Below are 16424 nucleotides of genomic sequence, written 5' to 3'. Positions count from 1 at the left end.
TCAAGGAATAGACGATAGGGTTAGAACTTAGGAGCTGATTTTTAAACTATCCGACTGCAGCCAAAGGCTACAACATGGATGTTTAATAAGAACGAGGTACTACTGTAAACTCATCTAGAGACTCTGCACCGTGCTCTGGTGCTGCTGCTTTGCTTTATGAACGGGGACAACAGAGAAACATATTCTTCATGACCAAAGTTGGAATTGAAATAAAAAAGGAAAATGAAACTTATGCTCGTCACCCTCTCCCTCCGGTCCACATTAATACAAATGATCCCAATACGTATGATTGTATGAACTAAAGATCTAAAATCAATACAGATGTATTTATTATAAACGTTAGTCCTTAACATCTATCACTGTGTATATCACCATTCAAACATCTTTTAAAAGTTGAACAAACCCCACACAGCTCAGTAAAGACTGAAATGTTGACTTTATTTGATAATTTCAGTGAAAACTAACGTTCACATTTCTCTTTTTGATTATAATACTGATGAACGTTCAAAACAAAGCACTTTGGCAACGTACCACCTATGTTTTAAAATGCTTAATAAGCACCGTAACTTTCATGATATCATTCCTCGGTCATAATCGGTTGTTTCCGTGAACGGCCGACTGTTGAGTGACGGCAAATGCTGCGGCTGCAAGGCATTGTGGGGCAGCATTTTCGCTTCTCCTGCCGGTTAGGGAGATCCAGTGGTTCCTACGCTAAAGGAGGTTATAAAGGAAGTTTGAAACCTCCTTTCCTTTCATTCTCATCATTCTAGAGAATTCGAACGGCACTTATCATGGCTGCCACTGAGGGACTTCCGGGTCATTTCACTCCTTTAGGAAGGTTCCTAAGCTAAATGGACTATTCGACTTCAGCCCTTGTTTTCTTTTTTCGACAAATAAAGTTTTTTCAAACCACGTGATCAAGACTGTCATGGCTGCGCCCTCGTGTAATGCGTGGTTGTAAACATTCGAGAACATATTTTGGCATTAGGAAGTCGCCAGAGTCATCAAGGTATTGTTTTTTTAATTATTGTACGAATATTTAGTTGTTGCGTTTGTTGTTTGGGTTATGCCAAGTCAGTTGGGTCTGATATTTTTTGCGAGCATTTCATATATAGTTGGAGTTTCTCGGCACCTAGCTGTTAGCTCACGCTTTTAACCGCTCAGTCTGAGGGAGGCAGTTTAACATATTTTTGTAACTCTAATTATTTATATAAAGATGAAGATACAGAAGATGAAGCCCGGAAACAAGCGCATGTCCTTCGGAGTGCGGAGGCCATCGAAACGAGGCATCCAAGTGAAAGGCAATTGGAAAGCTATAGAGCTCGACCCTAGTATCTTCTCCGAGGAGGGCTTGGAGGGTCTGGTGTGTTTTGAAGAGCTCACAAATTACCGTCTGATAGACACTGAGAAGGCTGAAGCCAAAGCAGAAAGGGAAAAGTTAAAGCAGAAGAATAGGAAGAAAGCGAGACGCGAGAAAAGAAAAGCCAGCGAGGGAGAGGGGGCTGCTGAGAAAGTAGATGCTGCTGAGAAAGTAGATGCTGCTGAGAAAGTGGATGCCGAGAGCAACGAGGGGGAGAAAGCAGCTGAACCAGCTAAGAAAAAAGCCAAGAAGAATAAAAATAAGAAAGCAAAGGAATCAGAAAACCCAGATGACACCTCTGAGGACGTGACACAGAAGGATGTAGCTGCAGGTGAGGAGGAAAGGGAAGAAGAGAGGCCTAAAGAAGAAGCTTCCACAGATATAGCAACTGCTCCAGAACCTGATGCACCCTCAAAACCCACAAAGAAGAACAAAAAGAAGAACAAGAAACAGGAGCAGCAGATGGAGGAAGAGAAAACCCCAGAGGCTCAGCCAAACCAGGAGTCTCCATCTGAACCTCAGGCTTTGGAAAAAAAAAAAACTGGAAAATCCACCCAAGATGAAGCGCCAAAGCCCCCCAAAAGCAAAAAGCAGATAAATAATTGGACAAATGCAGCCCGTTGTGGTTCTGGTGACCAAAATGTTGACGTGAGTGCTTGGAATGACCTGTTCGTCCCCTCCCCTGTGCTAAAGGCACTAAGCAGTCTTGGATTTAGCTCACCTAGCCCCATACAGGCCCTGACTCTGCCTCCAGCCATCAGGGACCGTATGGATATACTGGGAGCAGCTGAGACAGGTACGATAAATACCATCAGTTTTTGTTTTTTACCACAATTCATTGATCTGGAATGATATATCGATTCAATGATCCAATGATTTCTTTTTATTGTTTTTCATTTAAATGTGTATTATAGCCCTGTTCTAAAACTATTTTGTAATAGATTATTGTTAGTTAATATACATGGCAGACATTGTGACACAATCACATTGTCCTATTGTGTCCAAATAATTGATACCTGTTGTGATTTACACCACTAAACCATCTGTCGTCATGTTTCCAAAGTGAAGCTAATGTGAGCACTGTCATTACAGGAAGTGGAAAGACGTTGGCTTTTGGTATCCCCATGATCCACGCCATCCTACAGTGGAAGAGCGGTTCAGAAAAGCCTGTTGATGATAGGCCCGAACCAACCACAAATGTGAAGAGTTTGTATTTACCAGATGTAGAAGAGTCTACAATAGAAGAAGAAGAGGAGGATGACATGGAGGCTGAGGGAAAAGAGGGTGAAAGCATCACAGAGGAGGATCAGGGTGACGCAGATGAACACAACAGCGAATACGAACAGGAGGACATTGAAGAAACAGATGGCGATAATAGGATTGGGTGTGTTCAAGTCATTGAAAATGCAACGTTTGGTTTTGAACACACCGTTGAAGAAAAAGAAGAAGCTGCAGCCGGTCGGCGGCAGCCTCTGCTTGGACTGGTGCTCACTCCCACCAGAGAGCTGGCAGTTCAGGTCAAGCACCATTTTGATGCTATTACAAAATTTACAGGTGAGTTTTATGATTACCATTCATTTTTTTTTAATAATTAGAAAGTACAATTATTGATTGTCAAGATCCTAAAGATGTTACTTGTGTGTAGACATCAAGACAGCGATAGTGGTGGGTGGAATGGCACAAGAGAAACAGAGGAGGGTGCTGAAACGAAGACCAGAGATCGTAATCGCTACTCCAGGGCGACTGTGGGACTTGATCCAGGAGCGCCATCCACATCTGGTGAATTTAAGACAGCTCAAGTAGGTCACAATTCACTCCTCTTTATTTCATGGTTTGCTAATATGGAAAAGATCTGTATGGCAATATGATATCTAATAAATGTAATGTTGCTATACTAATGTTTGCCATATATTTACATTTTCTAAAGCTTGATGCCATTCAGGACATCATATTATTTTTTAATAAATTGCATATACTTGGAGTCAATCATTTGGATGACTGAGTTTTGTAAAACCCTCATTTTTATCATCATGTCATCTCTATTTAAGCCATTTAAAGACAATCGACTGCAATTGTCATCCAGCCTTTTGTTCTTATTAATTCTGTAGTTTATAATTAACAGTGTAATAAGTGTGGTTTCTTAGTGTTAGATGTCAGACCATAACCACTTCTTAATGGTAAAAAAAATATGGAGTTTGCCTTGTTTCTTATAGGCAGGTCAAAAGGGACCATATTGGCTTATATCAATTTTCATGCCACCTTTTTTTACTTACTACTGCTGGTTGTGTTTTTTTCCAACAGGTGCCTGGTAATTGATGAAGCCGATCGCATGGTGGAGAAAGGCCACTTTGCTGAGCTGGAGAGTATTTTGGAGATGCTCAACACTGTGCACTTTAATCCCAAGAGGCAAACCTTTGTGTTCTCTGCTACACTGACCATGGCTCGCAGCGTGCCCATCCGCCTCCTGCAGAAGAAGAAGAGGAAGAATCTGGACCAGAGGAACCAGCTGGAAATTCTCATGGAGAAAGTGGGAATCAAGTCCAAACCAAAAATCGTTGACTTGACCAGGAAGGAGGCAACTGTGGAGTCCCTGACTGAGACCCGAATCCATTGTCAAAAAGAAGAAAAGGACTTCTTCCTTTATTACTTTTTGCTCCAGTATCCTGGCCGCACCATGGTGTTTGCCAACAGTATAGACTGTATCAAGAGACTGAACTCCCTGCTGGTCATCCTGGACTGTACTCCACTGCCTCTGCATGCCAACATGCACCAGAAACAACGCCTCAAAAACCTGGAGAGGTTTGCTGAGAGTGAGAGGTAGGTTTGCCGTTTGCACACACTTGAAGTAGCTATATGAAGATATTTACCTCAGCTTAGGTTCAATTGTGTTCCTATGATGAAATATAACACCTGTGCACTGCAAGGGCTTAAGGGTTTTCTACGGTATGCGTGAAAGTAAATATTTATTGCAAAGTACCTACTTTAAGAATATCCATTGTGTTACTTTAATTTTTCACATTTCTTGAAATAAGACTGTCTTAGAAAGTTCTATTCACCTTTATTCCCAAGTATGAAATACATTGCATTAAATCAACTCAAAGATTTACCATTTATTCATTGGTTACTGAATCAACAATAACATATTAACTTTTCATTCCCAGTTATGTCTTGCTGACTACTGATGTTGCAGCTCGAGGGCTGGACATCCCCAACGTTGAGCATGTTATTCACTACCAGGCAAGCTTTTTTAATTGTGGTCCATTGTGTATATTTATTTTTAACTCGTGTGAATTTTGATGTATAAAAAAACTGTAAAAATAAACACTATAGCCGCTTTCACACCAAGTACTTTGCCGTACTTAGTTCCCAGCACTTAGTGCCAGCACGGAACTAAGTACAGATCGCGTTCACACCGGAATAAGTCCCTGAGGGAATATTACGCAAATGAAGCCGCTGACGTCACTTCTTCTTCTTCTACTTTGGGTTTACTGGCAGGCCACAAACCACTTCACGGCGTATACTGCCACCCGAAGTTCCCGGCCAGAAGTCCCCGGAGTTGGGGACTGGCTTCAGTAGAAGCTCCTGGGACTCCCAGCAGCTTCTACTGAAGCCTTCCGAGTAAATCACCAGAACGCCGACACCTCCTCATCTCCACCGCTCCCATGTTTTTTTTTGTGTTGCCATAAGTTATTCTCTCTCCATTGGTGCGCGGGGCTAATGCTAATAATGCTAATGCCAGCAAATACAGTGGTTTGCAATTCGCCCAGCCAATCGAAATTGGTACTTTTTTCTCCCCAGGATAGTCCCACCTCTCTAGCAGGCACTAAAATGGAGGTAAAAGTTCTCGGAACTAAGTACTCTTTTTGGTGTGAACGCAAAATTCCAGGCACTATCGGAACTAAGCGGGAAATGTACGGGTAAAAGTACTCTGGTGTGAACGCGCCTTATGGTTAAATGAAACTGCAGGAGATGCTTTACAATCGAGCTGAATTTTAGTTCCAGTTGTGAGCATTGGTATTACATTGCCAGATATTTGATTTTAACGAATACTAGGGATGCTCCGATCGAGATCGGCCGATACTCACTCTCTACCGATCGATCGGTGCTCTCTAAACATGCCGATCGGGAGAACCGATCGCATGACGTAAAATACATGACACTTTTCTCTGTGTGTGGCAAAACAAGCTCGCCAAAATGGCTTCACCGGTCTGGCAGTATTTTAAGGTGTCCGAAAAAGACAGTAAAATAGCGGTATGCAACGTGTGTGAAGCAGAAATCCTGCAGCTCCGCCCACCGGACCGGTAAGCGCAGCAAAACACACACACAGGGAGAACCAGACCGTAGTTCATTTCCTCATATTCCAAACGAGAAATTACGGTAGTTTATCACCCGGTTCTTTACGACGAGAACTATTAACAGGATACAAACCGGAGGAACCAAGCATGAAGGGAGGTGGCAGAGACAGTGGGTGAAACTGGTAGGTTTTCGCCTGTTTGGGGAGTTTATATATATATATATATATATATATATTAGGGCTGTCAAACGATAACAATTTTAATCAGATTAATCACAGCTTTAAAATGAATTGATCATGATTAATCACCATTCGAACTATGTCCAAAATATGCCATTTATTTATGTATATTGTTGTGGGAATGGAAAGATAAATGAAAGAAGGCGGATATATCCATTTAACATACAGTATCTATGTTTATTATAACATTGTTCTGCGTGTCAAAATGAAAGACAGCCCACACACCTATCAATCATCAAACCGTGGGGTCTTAATTCATTACGTGTTGATATCAACGAGGGAGTAGGCTACTTCAGGAAAGTCGACAGAGGAGGAGGGCTAGTGGAGTACTTCGAGACCACAGAGTGTGAACGTTGTGATCAGCTGGTTTAGCGCAGTTCTCCAGTGATGGGGGGGGGGGGGGGGAGTCTCCCTCCGCAGCCGGTTGGCGTAGTTTTGGCACAATTCCGTTGTACAGACCAACATTAACAGCAGCCCTGTCTGTGCACACGGAGACCGACTCGGTCGTCCGGTGATCTAACCGCCTTCTGGAAAAGCTTCACAAGTACGTCGGTACGCAAATGCGCTTTGTGACACAAGTGACGGTACGCATTTCAGATTACATAACCTGCGTACCAGTTATGTGCACCCCTGTACTACAGCAAAAGTATTCTCCGTCGGGACTTCCTGCAACAACACCACGCCGTTATCAAAGATGTTCTATTGAGAAGACGATCACTACGTGACAAAAGTTTTCAAAACCGTGGCTACTGAAATCAATCTTACTAACTGCTGTCTGTGCAATTTACTCCGCGAGTTGGCAGACTTTATTTTGCTTACTTTAACATCATTTTTCATGGTGGGGCTAAGCCATTTCTTGGTATGGGTGTAGCCTACCCCAGCCATACCCTGGCGCTGCCACTGGTGGCACGTATGGGGCGGGCCATTCTGCACATGCGTTCAATATTTTAACTAGGGCTGTCAGTCGATTAAAATATTGAATCGCGATTAATCGCATGATTGTCCATAGTTAATCGCGATTAATCGCAAATTAATCGCACATTTTTGATCTGTTCTAAATGTACCTTAGAGGAATATTTTTCAAGTTTTTAATACTCTTAACATATGAGTGGACACATATGCTTTATGCTAATCTTTATTATCATTTGAACAACAACACAACACAACAACCTCTGAACATTATAAATATTTGCCTCAATTCAACCTGGAACCTCTCATACAATTTTGTGTGTGTGTGTGTGTGTGTGTGTGCGCGCGTGTGTGTGTGTGTGCAACTCAAGGCATATGCTCGAACGGAAGCTGCCTGGACGCTGCAATCATGTTGTGTGCTGACTTCTCCTACAATGTCCCACTGTCTGGCTTCCTGCATCAAGTCAAGTGCTCGGCACAGTTGTGTGGATAGAGCGCTCCTCTGTTTTCATTTAAACAGCTCCTTATATCCGTTAGCGCAGCTAGCTAGCACCAGATGCTAACAACAACAATGCACGTAAGGTCTCTCTCTCGCTCGCTCGGGCCACACATACACACACCCTCCCGGTCCTCCCGATGGCCAGTCGGTGCCTGCCGGTGAGCGTGGAAGTGTGGTCTGCCACAAGCGGGCGGCAGGAGCGGGGCTGTCAGCATCAGCTTCTATGGTATTTTAAAGTCGATGCGCTGCGCTCTGAAACTACGGGGCGGCCGAGGAAAAAAAATACACATGCGTTAATCGCGTTAAAATAGTTAGTGGCGTTAACTTGACAGCCCTAATTTTAACGCAATAATTTTGACAGCACTAATATATACTCTCTGTTCACTGCAATATTGTCTATGCACAAAGCTATATTATAATGTTCTCCTGTAAACATCAGGTTCCCAGGACATCTGAGACTTACGTCCATCGGAGTGGGAGAACAGCGAGAGCCACCAAAGAGGGTCTGAGTATGCTGCTTATAGGCCCAGACGACATGATGAACTTTAAAAAGATCTACAAGGCTCTTGGGAAGGACGAAGATCTTCCCATGTTCCCCATTGAGAGCAAATGCATGGAAGCCATCAAGGTAAAACCCAGCTTAAGGTCATTACTTTGCGGGATATTTAAAAGATTACATTTGATCCTAAACTGTTGAGTGCATTCCTCCACAGGAGCGGGTAAACTTGGCCAGACAGGTAGAGAAGATTGAGTTCCACAACAGCCGGGAGAAGCATCACAACTCCTGGTTCAGACAAGCTGCAGAGGCTCTGGAGGTCGACCTGGATGATGACCTTTTAATTGGTAAGACCAACACAACACCACATCTATTGTAACAGGTTCCCTTTATTAAAACATTTTCAAATACAGACAACTGAATATGCCATCTTTGTCTACAGGTGGAGCAAGGGATGATGAGGGTGACAGAGAGCAGCAGAAGTTGGTGAAGGGGATGAAAAAGCATTTGAAATATCTGATCTCCAAGCCTGTGTTCAAAAGGGAGATCATGACCAAGTACCCCACTCAAATGGGAAGGCTCTCACTGGCTAACATGCATCGAGGTGGAAAGGAAAGTGCCCTTACCACGGTTACAGAGCAGGAGGAAAAACAGAAGTTAAAGAAACGTGGTCCACAACAGCAGAAGAAAGAAAAGCAGCAGCAGCAGCAGTGACGTGTTAATGGAATGTGTATTAAGAGAAGATTTATGTATTTGTTTACATAAATACATTTAAAGTAATAATTTCGAAGATTTTCATTTAAAATGAATGTTGTTTAACACTATCGTAGTGAAGGAGATAACACAATGGTGGTAAAGCCTTGGACCCACTAATGTAAGCTTTTGCTTTTGGGAAGTGAAAATAAAGTTCAAATAGAGTTTATCAGCATAAATGCTGCCAAAAAGAGCACAGATCTTTGAGATTGTAACTTTAAATACTTTTTGCACAATGTGCAAAAAAACATGTATTTCTAAATGTTAAATCGCTGTACACTGCAAGACTATATAAAAATCTGTTTTCTCAAGTGTCCTTAAGCCCAGTTGGGATTTTATTGAACCAAAGTCAATATTCCTGAGTTAAGCTGAGTCCTGGTGGATCTCTGGTCAGTGTTGAAGTCGCGGGTAGAGAATGTTATAATGTGACGTCTGGTAGAGGAGGTGCAGGGAGGGTTCGGCACCCTCTGGAATGACGTGGTGAGCCAGCTGCTGCTCATCCCCCTCCATGGAGACGATGTGGATGCAAATATCCAGAGCCTGTGACAGAGCTAAGATATCCACATGATCGCACTCCATCGCCATGGCCTCCACTTCCTGAAAGAAGAGACATTACCAAATCTGACAGTTATATTTCCTAGACTTATCTTCTGTTAAAACACTTTAACTATCAACTCTTCTCTTCACTGGATAGCAGCAACAGTTTGAACTAACCTGATGACAGTAGACTAGTAGATTGGGCGCCTCCACAAAGTGGCAGAAGAACTCTGCCTGGTTTTGAAGGTGTGCTGAGGTGAGCAGCCTGAGATATTGCACCACACTGTCAGATGTCCTCTGCTCATTGAAGAGCCTGAGCAGCGTGTCTTCCTGCTCATCAGCCTGACACTGCTCCAGAACAGTAACAACCTTCAAGAAAACAAACGGTTACTAACATTGTCAAAAAAGTATTCTCCCATGAATACTCTACATTTTCATGACTTGTGGATTAAAAAAAAGATGTATCCGTTCCAAATAATGGATAATTGCCAGAAAACTGTAAATTCACCAAGTCCAATTGGTTTTGAATTGCAGTAATTACCTACTTTATGTGGAAAGCTTGTGAATTAAATGTAGCTCAGCAGCTGATCCAAGTATCAGACTTCAGAAATTCATACCACAAAATCATTCTCTTATCTTGAGTATTATACCGGTCTTGTCCCAGGATTCCCATTCTGTGCATTTAGCATGCATTATGTCCAACACTACCTTTGTTGTATCACTGTTGTGGCCTAACCAAAGGACCAAACTAATAATCAGTCATCTGCCTAACCTTGTTTTATTGCTTGAACATTTTTTTTATTTGAACTATTTTCAAACAATGAATTCCCCCTAGTGTTCTCACGTCATAGCAATTTAATGAATTTTATTTTCCAGGCTTATAAGAATGAGTGCTTTACTCACCTAAGGCTACCTGGTAAGTAAACAGAACGTGAAAGGAAATGCATCATTTACTGTATTCAGGTGGTGCTTGAAGGAACTCTCATCAAATCCCGCAGTAGAGAAGTCTTCACAGGTTTGAAGGATTTTCTCCCTAAATCTGCAAAGTAAAACGAGGCCTCTTTGAATAAACAGTGAGTTCAGTTTATTTGAATGTCAAAAATGATAACTGACCTCTGCAGAGCCCTGGGATTGTGTAAAACTGACTCCAAGTATGAGAAGAAGAGGGCTCTGTAGAAGCAGTTGCCATCTCCGCGCACTTGTCTGACGGTGTGGAACTGGCTGCTTAAATCCTAACAAAGGACAATAGGTGGGATTAATATGGGGCGGACACTTTGATTTAGGAAGGAAGACCATGACCACATACAGTAAACGACCCCACCCCAAATAAATGTCGTACTTTATATTTGGCACCCGGCGTGTGCTCGGGGAACAGCGTAGAAATGTCCTCTCGGTATGAGACAAGGCTGCCTGCCTCCATCTGTCGAGAAACAAACAGCTTTACTATTTTCGGACCAAACTGTTTCCGGGCCCGCACGACAGACCTTCGGATTACAACAAAATGGAAACGCGGTAAGAAAACGTAATTACAGTTAAGCAAGAATCCGTGCTTCAAAACTGCGTGTCAAAACATTGTTGCAATCTTATTTCCATTTTCTGAATAACCGGATGTTTGCAGGTACCACGTGTTCCTGTTAAAGGGACAGTACACGGCTGTTTAATGCAGGCGTCATGCCTTTGGTACAGGACGTTCTGTAACCGAACGAGTCCTAAAGCAAAACACTGACCAAAAAAAGAATAACCAATAACCAGTGAAACATGTTATGGCTCAATATGTGACAGACCACCTTAGCTTATTGTGGGTTTGCCATTTCCATCATTGGACATGTAAACTAGAGTGATCGACCGTTTTGAAAGTAATACTTGAGTGTAAAGCTTCTGTCAAAATGTGTATTGCATTAAAGTACAGCTAAAATGATAAGCAAATTATTCTTAAGAGCATTTTATAGGTTTTTTTGGGGGGCAAGCTGTGGCTGATTTCCACTACTTTGGGCTAATGCATCATATTTGTTATGTTTTGAAACTCAAAATGACATTTAGTGAAACTGAGGCTCTTACATAATTTACTTACTTTAATATTTTCTCCTGAAATGTAGGAACGTAAAAGTGGGAAGTAACATACAAACAAAAAACGTACATTAATTACAAGTATTTAAAAAGAAATACATGTACTAATAGCCCGACAACCCAGTTTACTATGCAGTCCTTAGGAAAAGAGAAGCACTGACAACATAAACGCCTGAAAAAAGCTGGATGTGTCTGAACATGCTTAGCTATTTAACTGCACTGCCCAGAGGAGCATTGCAACATAATTGACGTCTGCACCAGAAGGCTGTAAGAAAACCTGTGTAGCAGTGTTTGAAAACATGGAGGAGGCCACAATCAAGAGTTAGTTGTGAAAATACATGCTAATTCAAACACAAACTTTGTTTACAGAATATGACAAATGGATGCATCATGCGGTGTTGTATTTGGGATTTACAAAACAAAAAGTCACTCTCTGCTGTACTATATTTAATCTAATGTCTTAATATATAAAACGCAGAATATCACAAAAAATCTTATGATGCATCATTGAAAATACTTTTTTTTCTCATTGTTGTTTGTATAATCTATATATGTTAGAAATCTCATACATACCAATGTATATGCCATTATGATGGGTGTTGATTTCTGGTCTGACAGCTTCATTTGATTGTAAACATTTTCTTTCAAAATGCAACAATCGCAATGTTCCATCGATACACATTTACAAAGTTCTGATGCTTGAATAAACTTGATCACCTCATTTTGAAAAATATGTTTACATTTGAAGTGCAAAGTTGAGTGCATCACAAACATTACCGTTGTTTATTTTTACTGAAAAGGATGCCATACGAGTCCATTGACTTATAGATTTGTTTATTTGTCAAACTTTTCTGCAGCCCTTACAGTCTTCATCCTGGTCATTGGTTGTTACACTCCGAGCAGTGACACCATGGTACATTGTAAACATTCTACATCAACTCATTGTCTCACTCTTTCTACTGACTTTACTTGAATTTTTTATTTGTGTTTTACTGCCCATACTTTTGATTGATCCCTTCTCTCTTTTGTCTGTCAGAGCTGTTCTACTTGTGATGGCAGACCCCGACTCCATCAGTCTCCTCGCTCTCCTCTCTGTGTCTGCCTTGTCCTGGATGTACTCCTGAAATCATACTCTTCATAAGTTAAAAGGTAAGGAAAGGAACATGAATAACTGTATGAGTACCGGTAATAACCAACATACCTTCACCATGTCCATCTTTGTCAGTATGTTCATGTTTTCCAGAGGTCCATGTGTTGCTATATAACACAGGTCGGCCAGGTTGTTGATGGCCATAAGCAGGCAGCCTACTTCCTTAACCTGAGTGATAATGACACATTTGACACCATTTATATCCCAAAAGTCCTATCTGAACATTATTTCCACCGGTAATTTCCATCTCGCATCATAAAAGTGTATACCTTCTCTCTGGACAGGCCTTGCTCCATCAGCATGTTAACCTCTGCCTGCTCGTTCTTATCTTTGAGGGTTTCTAACTCACTCTGGAGCTCAGAAAGTTCCTTATTGGCCATCTGCAACACATGTTAACATTCTAAATAGGTTTTTAATTCACAAACACTGTACATTTATGAAAAGTTGCTGTCATTTTCTGTGTGTCTGACCAATTTTTTAATACTGTGCTCCTGCTTCATGATCTGCAGTTGTCGCTGTCCCTGCTCCACCTCCTCCTCCAGATGTCCCCAACGCTGTAGTAGGTCCCGGTGGGTGATGGACAGGGTCTCATGGCGCCGAATGATGGGCATCACCAAAGATTCAGACCCATTATCGAGGTAAGCTGAAAGAGATATGCAGTTTGTTCCATCTTACAACCTTTGTGTAGAATAAACAGTACAGGTTCATGTAAAAGTTGCTTATAGTTCAAGTCAGTTTAACTTACTACTTGGGAGAAAATCTAGCGTTTTCATCAAGTAGTCCTCAAAGATTTTGTGTTTTGCCATTCTCTCCTTTAAAACGTCATGTCTGTGAATTGAGATATGGTATAACTGAGGTGTCTACATTAGCAATATCTTTGGGTAGGTAAGTTTCAGAAACTGGCTCGAGATACACTTTTTGTTATATTCCATGGAATGCTCTTAACATCCCGATAACAATGAATATCTTAAGTGCTTTGACAAAAAATCCATAAACAAATTCCATCTGTGGAAGCCGTAATACTGTAAAAAGTACAACCGGCCCGGCTAAACGGATTGGATTGCCGCCCTGTCTGTCAGCCTTCCATCTCGTGCACGCACAAATGTATCTCGTGCCCTCATTGGGCGTGCATTGCAGCAGTACTTCAATGACTCGCCAGCAACAGGCGGCCACTTTCACCAGTCTGCTGACGTCATGTGCGCGTTCATGTGTGTTGGAGGAGGTGCTCTGTAAAGAAGTCTGAAGGAAGGGGCGGATTCTTTTCGGCTGTGTACTTTCAAATGTTAGTGCACTCGAGCCGGTTTCTGAAACTTACCTACCCCACCTTTAAGGCTTGGTTTTGAAGATTCTCACCTGGCTTTAAGTTGTTTGAACTGTTCTGTGTGAGCTTCTATCTCTCTCTGTTTGGAAATGTTCAGCTCCCGTGCGGCCTCGTACTTCTTCTGTGCTCGGCGTCGCTTCGCTTCATTTTCAGCCACAAACTTTTCAAACTTGATAGCCCTCTCTTGAGTCTGGGTAGAAAAACAGACCCCAAGGGCATGCGTAATATTAGGCAAATGCCATCAGCAGATATCCATTGGATCATTCATGCTTTTATTTACTTTTAGGGGGTTTAAAATTACCTGCTGTAGTTTTAATTCCAGTTCAAACCTTCTCTGAGCTAGACCCTCCACACGGCTCTTAAACACTGCCCGTTTTACTGCAAGTTGCTGATCCACCACGTCCAACTCAGCCTGTTTCTTCAGAACCAGGGTCTTTTGTAAAGTGTTTACCCCTGCCTCGAGGACTCTGCCTGAAGTCTAAGCAAAACACTAAAAGTCTTACTAAAATATCTTAATAATCACATTATGTCATTTTGTTATTATGAAAATCTTACCTCTGTCACAACAGGTATGTGGTTAACATGTTCCTTCTTTTGGTTCCTGAGGAGAAAATGTTCAGTGACAACACCATTCAATCCAAACATTTATAAATGTGTTGTTGAGAAAAGGGAGTTGACTGCTCATTGTGGCCCTATAATGAAAGCACAGTAGCCTACCTGTTGTCCTCCGATTGTGTTACAAAAATATTTTGTATTCTGTTTTCCACCCTCAGTTTTAGACGAGGGTCGCCGGGATCTAACGCACCAAGGGAAGAAGTCGTCATGTTTGTTTTATTGCAAATATATTGTCCAGAAATACCGATGAGTAAACAAGTCCTTGTAAATATTCCAAGTTCTGGCGACCTGAAGGACGACCGAGGGTCTTTCCGGATGTGTTCCTGCATTTGTGTAGCTGTTGCCTGGGAACCGCAGGGATGACAACGGGGAATGCGCCGGGATCGTTTCTCCGTTGTCATGGCAACTGCCAGAGAGGACGTTCTGTTTCATTGACTGAGAATTGAGATCGAGAGGTTCGAGACGAGGGGAGAATGAAGAGCGCTCACTCCACTATAAATCCAGAGAACCGTGAATCAAGTCCAAAACTCTGCTGTCTCTGACTTTCAGGAAGGGTTTGGGGTGCACCGTTATCTGGTTTACATGATAAATGCGGCTACTTTGCAGAGTTTACCAGTTAGATATGTCCCACAATTAATCTAATGTTATCATGAAATGATAATTAGGTGTGGTCATTGGTCAATACCTCAACATGTGTTTTTTTTATAATCACTATCAATTCAACTATTGGTTATTCTATAATGTTAACAGAAGCTACTATTTTGTTAGATGAATGTGTCGTGATTTATAAGGTGAACTTATGATTAGGCTGGCTACTTTTACCAGTTAAAATAATTTGTGAAACATAAGGATTCTTTTTATTTTACAACAATAGCAGAGGTGTGTTTGTGATCCCATAATGTGATCTTGCATGAGATGAGAAATTGTATACCCGGATCTTGGTTCTAATTTCGGTACTATAAGATTTAGTAGCCTAATACTTTAAGAATTGATCCACCCGCTCCTTATGATAGTAAGGTAGAACAAATGTATAGAGAAAAGCCTCCAGTTTTTCCAACTTTCCAATAATGATCCCTTTTTCAGACATGTTTTGGACATATTTTATTAGTCTGCTTTGAATAATAATTTGACTGAATTTGACCAAATAATTTTTCAAAACCTTTTCAAATAAAACACAAAGGCTTTACAAAGTATTTCTAGTGCTTTTCGGTCATTGAAAATTCAAGATCTTTCCGATATACAACTATTTTTCTTTTGAAACGTTTCAATTGATACAAGAAGGCTTCTTTAGTGAAAGGCCTTTTCTCGGCCTATTCACTTGAGATTTTTAAGTTTTCACATCACACGACTTGACTGAGTGATTTCAAAACTAGTCCTGACATCAAAAAAACAAAGTACCTACATGTCCTAACTCCAGATTTGAGTAAGCACAGAAAACATTTCCCTTTAGCAGATGAATATGAAAAAAGGCCTTGGTTTCGAATTTAGCATGCATCCTTCTGATCAGTGAAAGTCAAAGAATGTTTGGAAATTCTTCAACAGGATATAGCACATGGTAAATAAATAACAATAACGATGGCTTCATTTGCATTAGTTATACCAATAAACAACATTTCCCAGTAGAGAATTTGACTAGCAGCAGGAAAACTACACTGACAAGGCTTGTTGACACTTAAATGTGACAAGAACATGGTTAACAGTAGCCTAGTAATGAAAACTTTGTCACACCTACTAAAACAAGTCATGTCTTTGCAAAAGGTCTATTATTACACAGTCAAACAGAGAACAATGCTGGTAATGATACGAGGTTATGAGAACTTGCCAGATTGTAAAGATTTAACTTGTTATTATTAAACAGGACCACTCAGTATTTCCACTATCCTCAAAATCAACAACTGCTGCTCTAAATTTGCTTAACAGAGAAGTGCTCATTGACATTGTGGTGTTTTTGGAGGGGCTATTGTGAGGTTAAATAGTTTTGTGTGTTACTTGTATTGTGTCCACTCCATTAAAGTAGGTAGACAGATCTATATGGATTTTATATATCTTCTAGTTTGAATAAATATATCTGCAATATATATATCTTAAATATAAAGTGACACATTGGTAAGGATTTACAGTAACAAGTAACACTGTGTTTAGTGTTTTCGTAGCGTGGGTACTGGCTGGACTTGTTCTAGTAT

General features: G+C 41.2%; 3 protein-coding genes across 4 annotated transcripts; 1 reads left to right on the top strand and 2 right to left on the bottom strand.

Moving 5' to 3' along the window:
- Positions 1–513: 513 nt before the first annotated feature.
- ddx24 (DEAD (Asp-Glu-Ala-Asp) box helicase 24) lies at positions 514–8867 on the top strand. The gene is made up of 9 exons (XM_034112081.2): positions 514–1009; positions 1217–2156; positions 2453–2914; positions 3006–3159; positions 3662–4177; positions 4522–4597; positions 7742–7930; positions 8016–8145; positions 8241–8867. The coding sequence occupies exons 2-9, from the start codon at positions 1217–1219 to the stop codon at positions 8510–8512; spliced, it is 2739 nt and encodes a 912-aa protein (XP_033967972.1). The 5' UTR covers positions 514–1009; the 3' UTR covers positions 8513–8867.
- On the bottom strand, positions 8864–11838 carry LOC117468104 (ubiquitin thioesterase OTUB2-like). 2 transcript variants are annotated; one of them, XM_034112085.2, is made up of 6 exons: positions 11729–11838; positions 10428–10508; positions 10202–10320; positions 10043–10127; positions 9266–9457; positions 8864–9148 (listed from the first exon to the last, which is right to left on the bottom strand). In XM_034112085.2, the coding sequence occupies exons 1-6, from the start codon at positions 11825–11827 to the stop codon at positions 8942–8944; spliced, it is 783 nt and encodes a 260-aa protein (XP_033967976.1). In that variant the 5' UTR covers positions 11828–11838; the 3' UTR covers positions 8864–8941. The 2 variants fall into 2 exon arrangements, with proteins under 2 accessions (XP_033967976.1, XP_033967977.1); XM_034112086.2 differs by lacking the exon at positions 11729–11838 and adding an exon at positions 10619–10724.
- Positions 11839–12012: 174 nt separating this feature from the next.
- On the bottom strand, positions 12013–16400 carry ccdc197 (coiled-coil domain containing 197). Its single transcript, XM_034112084.2, has 9 exons — positions 14344–16400; positions 14182–14227; positions 13928–14104; positions 13659–13816; positions 13051–13133; positions 12776–12948; positions 12575–12685; positions 12357–12473; positions 12013–12275 (listed from the first exon to the last, which is right to left on the bottom strand). Exons 1-9 carry the CDS (start codon positions 14640–14642, stop codon positions 12090–12092), a joined length of 1350 nt encoding a protein of 449 aa, XP_033967975.1. The 5' UTR covers positions 14643–16400; the 3' UTR covers positions 12013–12089.
- Positions 16401–16424: the final 24 nt, after the last annotated feature.

Source organism: Pseudochaenichthys georgianus, chromosome 22 (genome assembly GCF_902827115.2).
Source record: "Pseudochaenichthys georgianus chromosome 22, fPseGeo1.2, whole genome shotgun sequence".
In the NCBI taxonomy this organism is placed as follows: Eukaryota; Metazoa; Chordata; class Actinopteri; order Perciformes; family Channichthyidae; genus Pseudochaenichthys; species Pseudochaenichthys georgianus.
This window is presented reverse-complemented; position numbering and strand designations above follow the sequence as displayed.

Bases quoted from the DNA above. Each gene is read 5' to 3' on its own strand.
- LOC117468104 (XM_034112085.2), bottom strand. From the start codon at position 11,827: ATGGAACATTGCGATTGTTGCATTTTGAAAGAAAATGTTTACAATCAA. The intron at 10,128-10,201 runs GTCAGTTATCAT...TTTACTTTGCAG, and splicing joins AATCCCAGGGCTCTGCAGAG to ATTTAGGGAGAAAATCCTTC. The intron at 9,149-9,265 runs GTTAGTTCAAAC...CTCTTCTTTCAG, and splicing joins TACTAGTCTACTGTCATCAG to GAAGTGGAGGCCATGGCGAT.
- ddx24 (XM_034112081.2), top strand. From the start codon at position 1,217: ATGAAGATACAGAAGATGAAGCCCGGAAACAAGCGCATGTCCTTCGGA. The intron at 4,178-4,521 runs GTAGGTTTGCCG...TTTCATTCCCAG, and splicing joins AGGTTTGCTGAGAGTGAGAG to TTATGTCTTGCTGACTACTG. The intron at 4,598-7,741 runs GCAAGCTTTTTT...TGTAAACATCAG, and splicing joins AGCATGTTATTCACTACCAG to GTTCCCAGGACATCTGAGAC.
- ccdc197 (XM_034112084.2), bottom strand. From the start codon at position 14,642: ATGACAACGGAGAAACGATCCCGGCGCATTCCCCGTTGTCATCCCTGC. The intron at 12,949-13,050 runs GTAAGTTAAACT...TATCTCTTTCAG, and splicing joins GCTAGATTTTCTCCCAAGTA to CTTACCTCGATAATGGGTCT. The intron at 12,686-12,775 runs GTCAGACACACA...CATGTGTTGCAG, and splicing joins AGCACAGTATTAAAAAATTG to ATGGCCAATAAGGAACTTTC.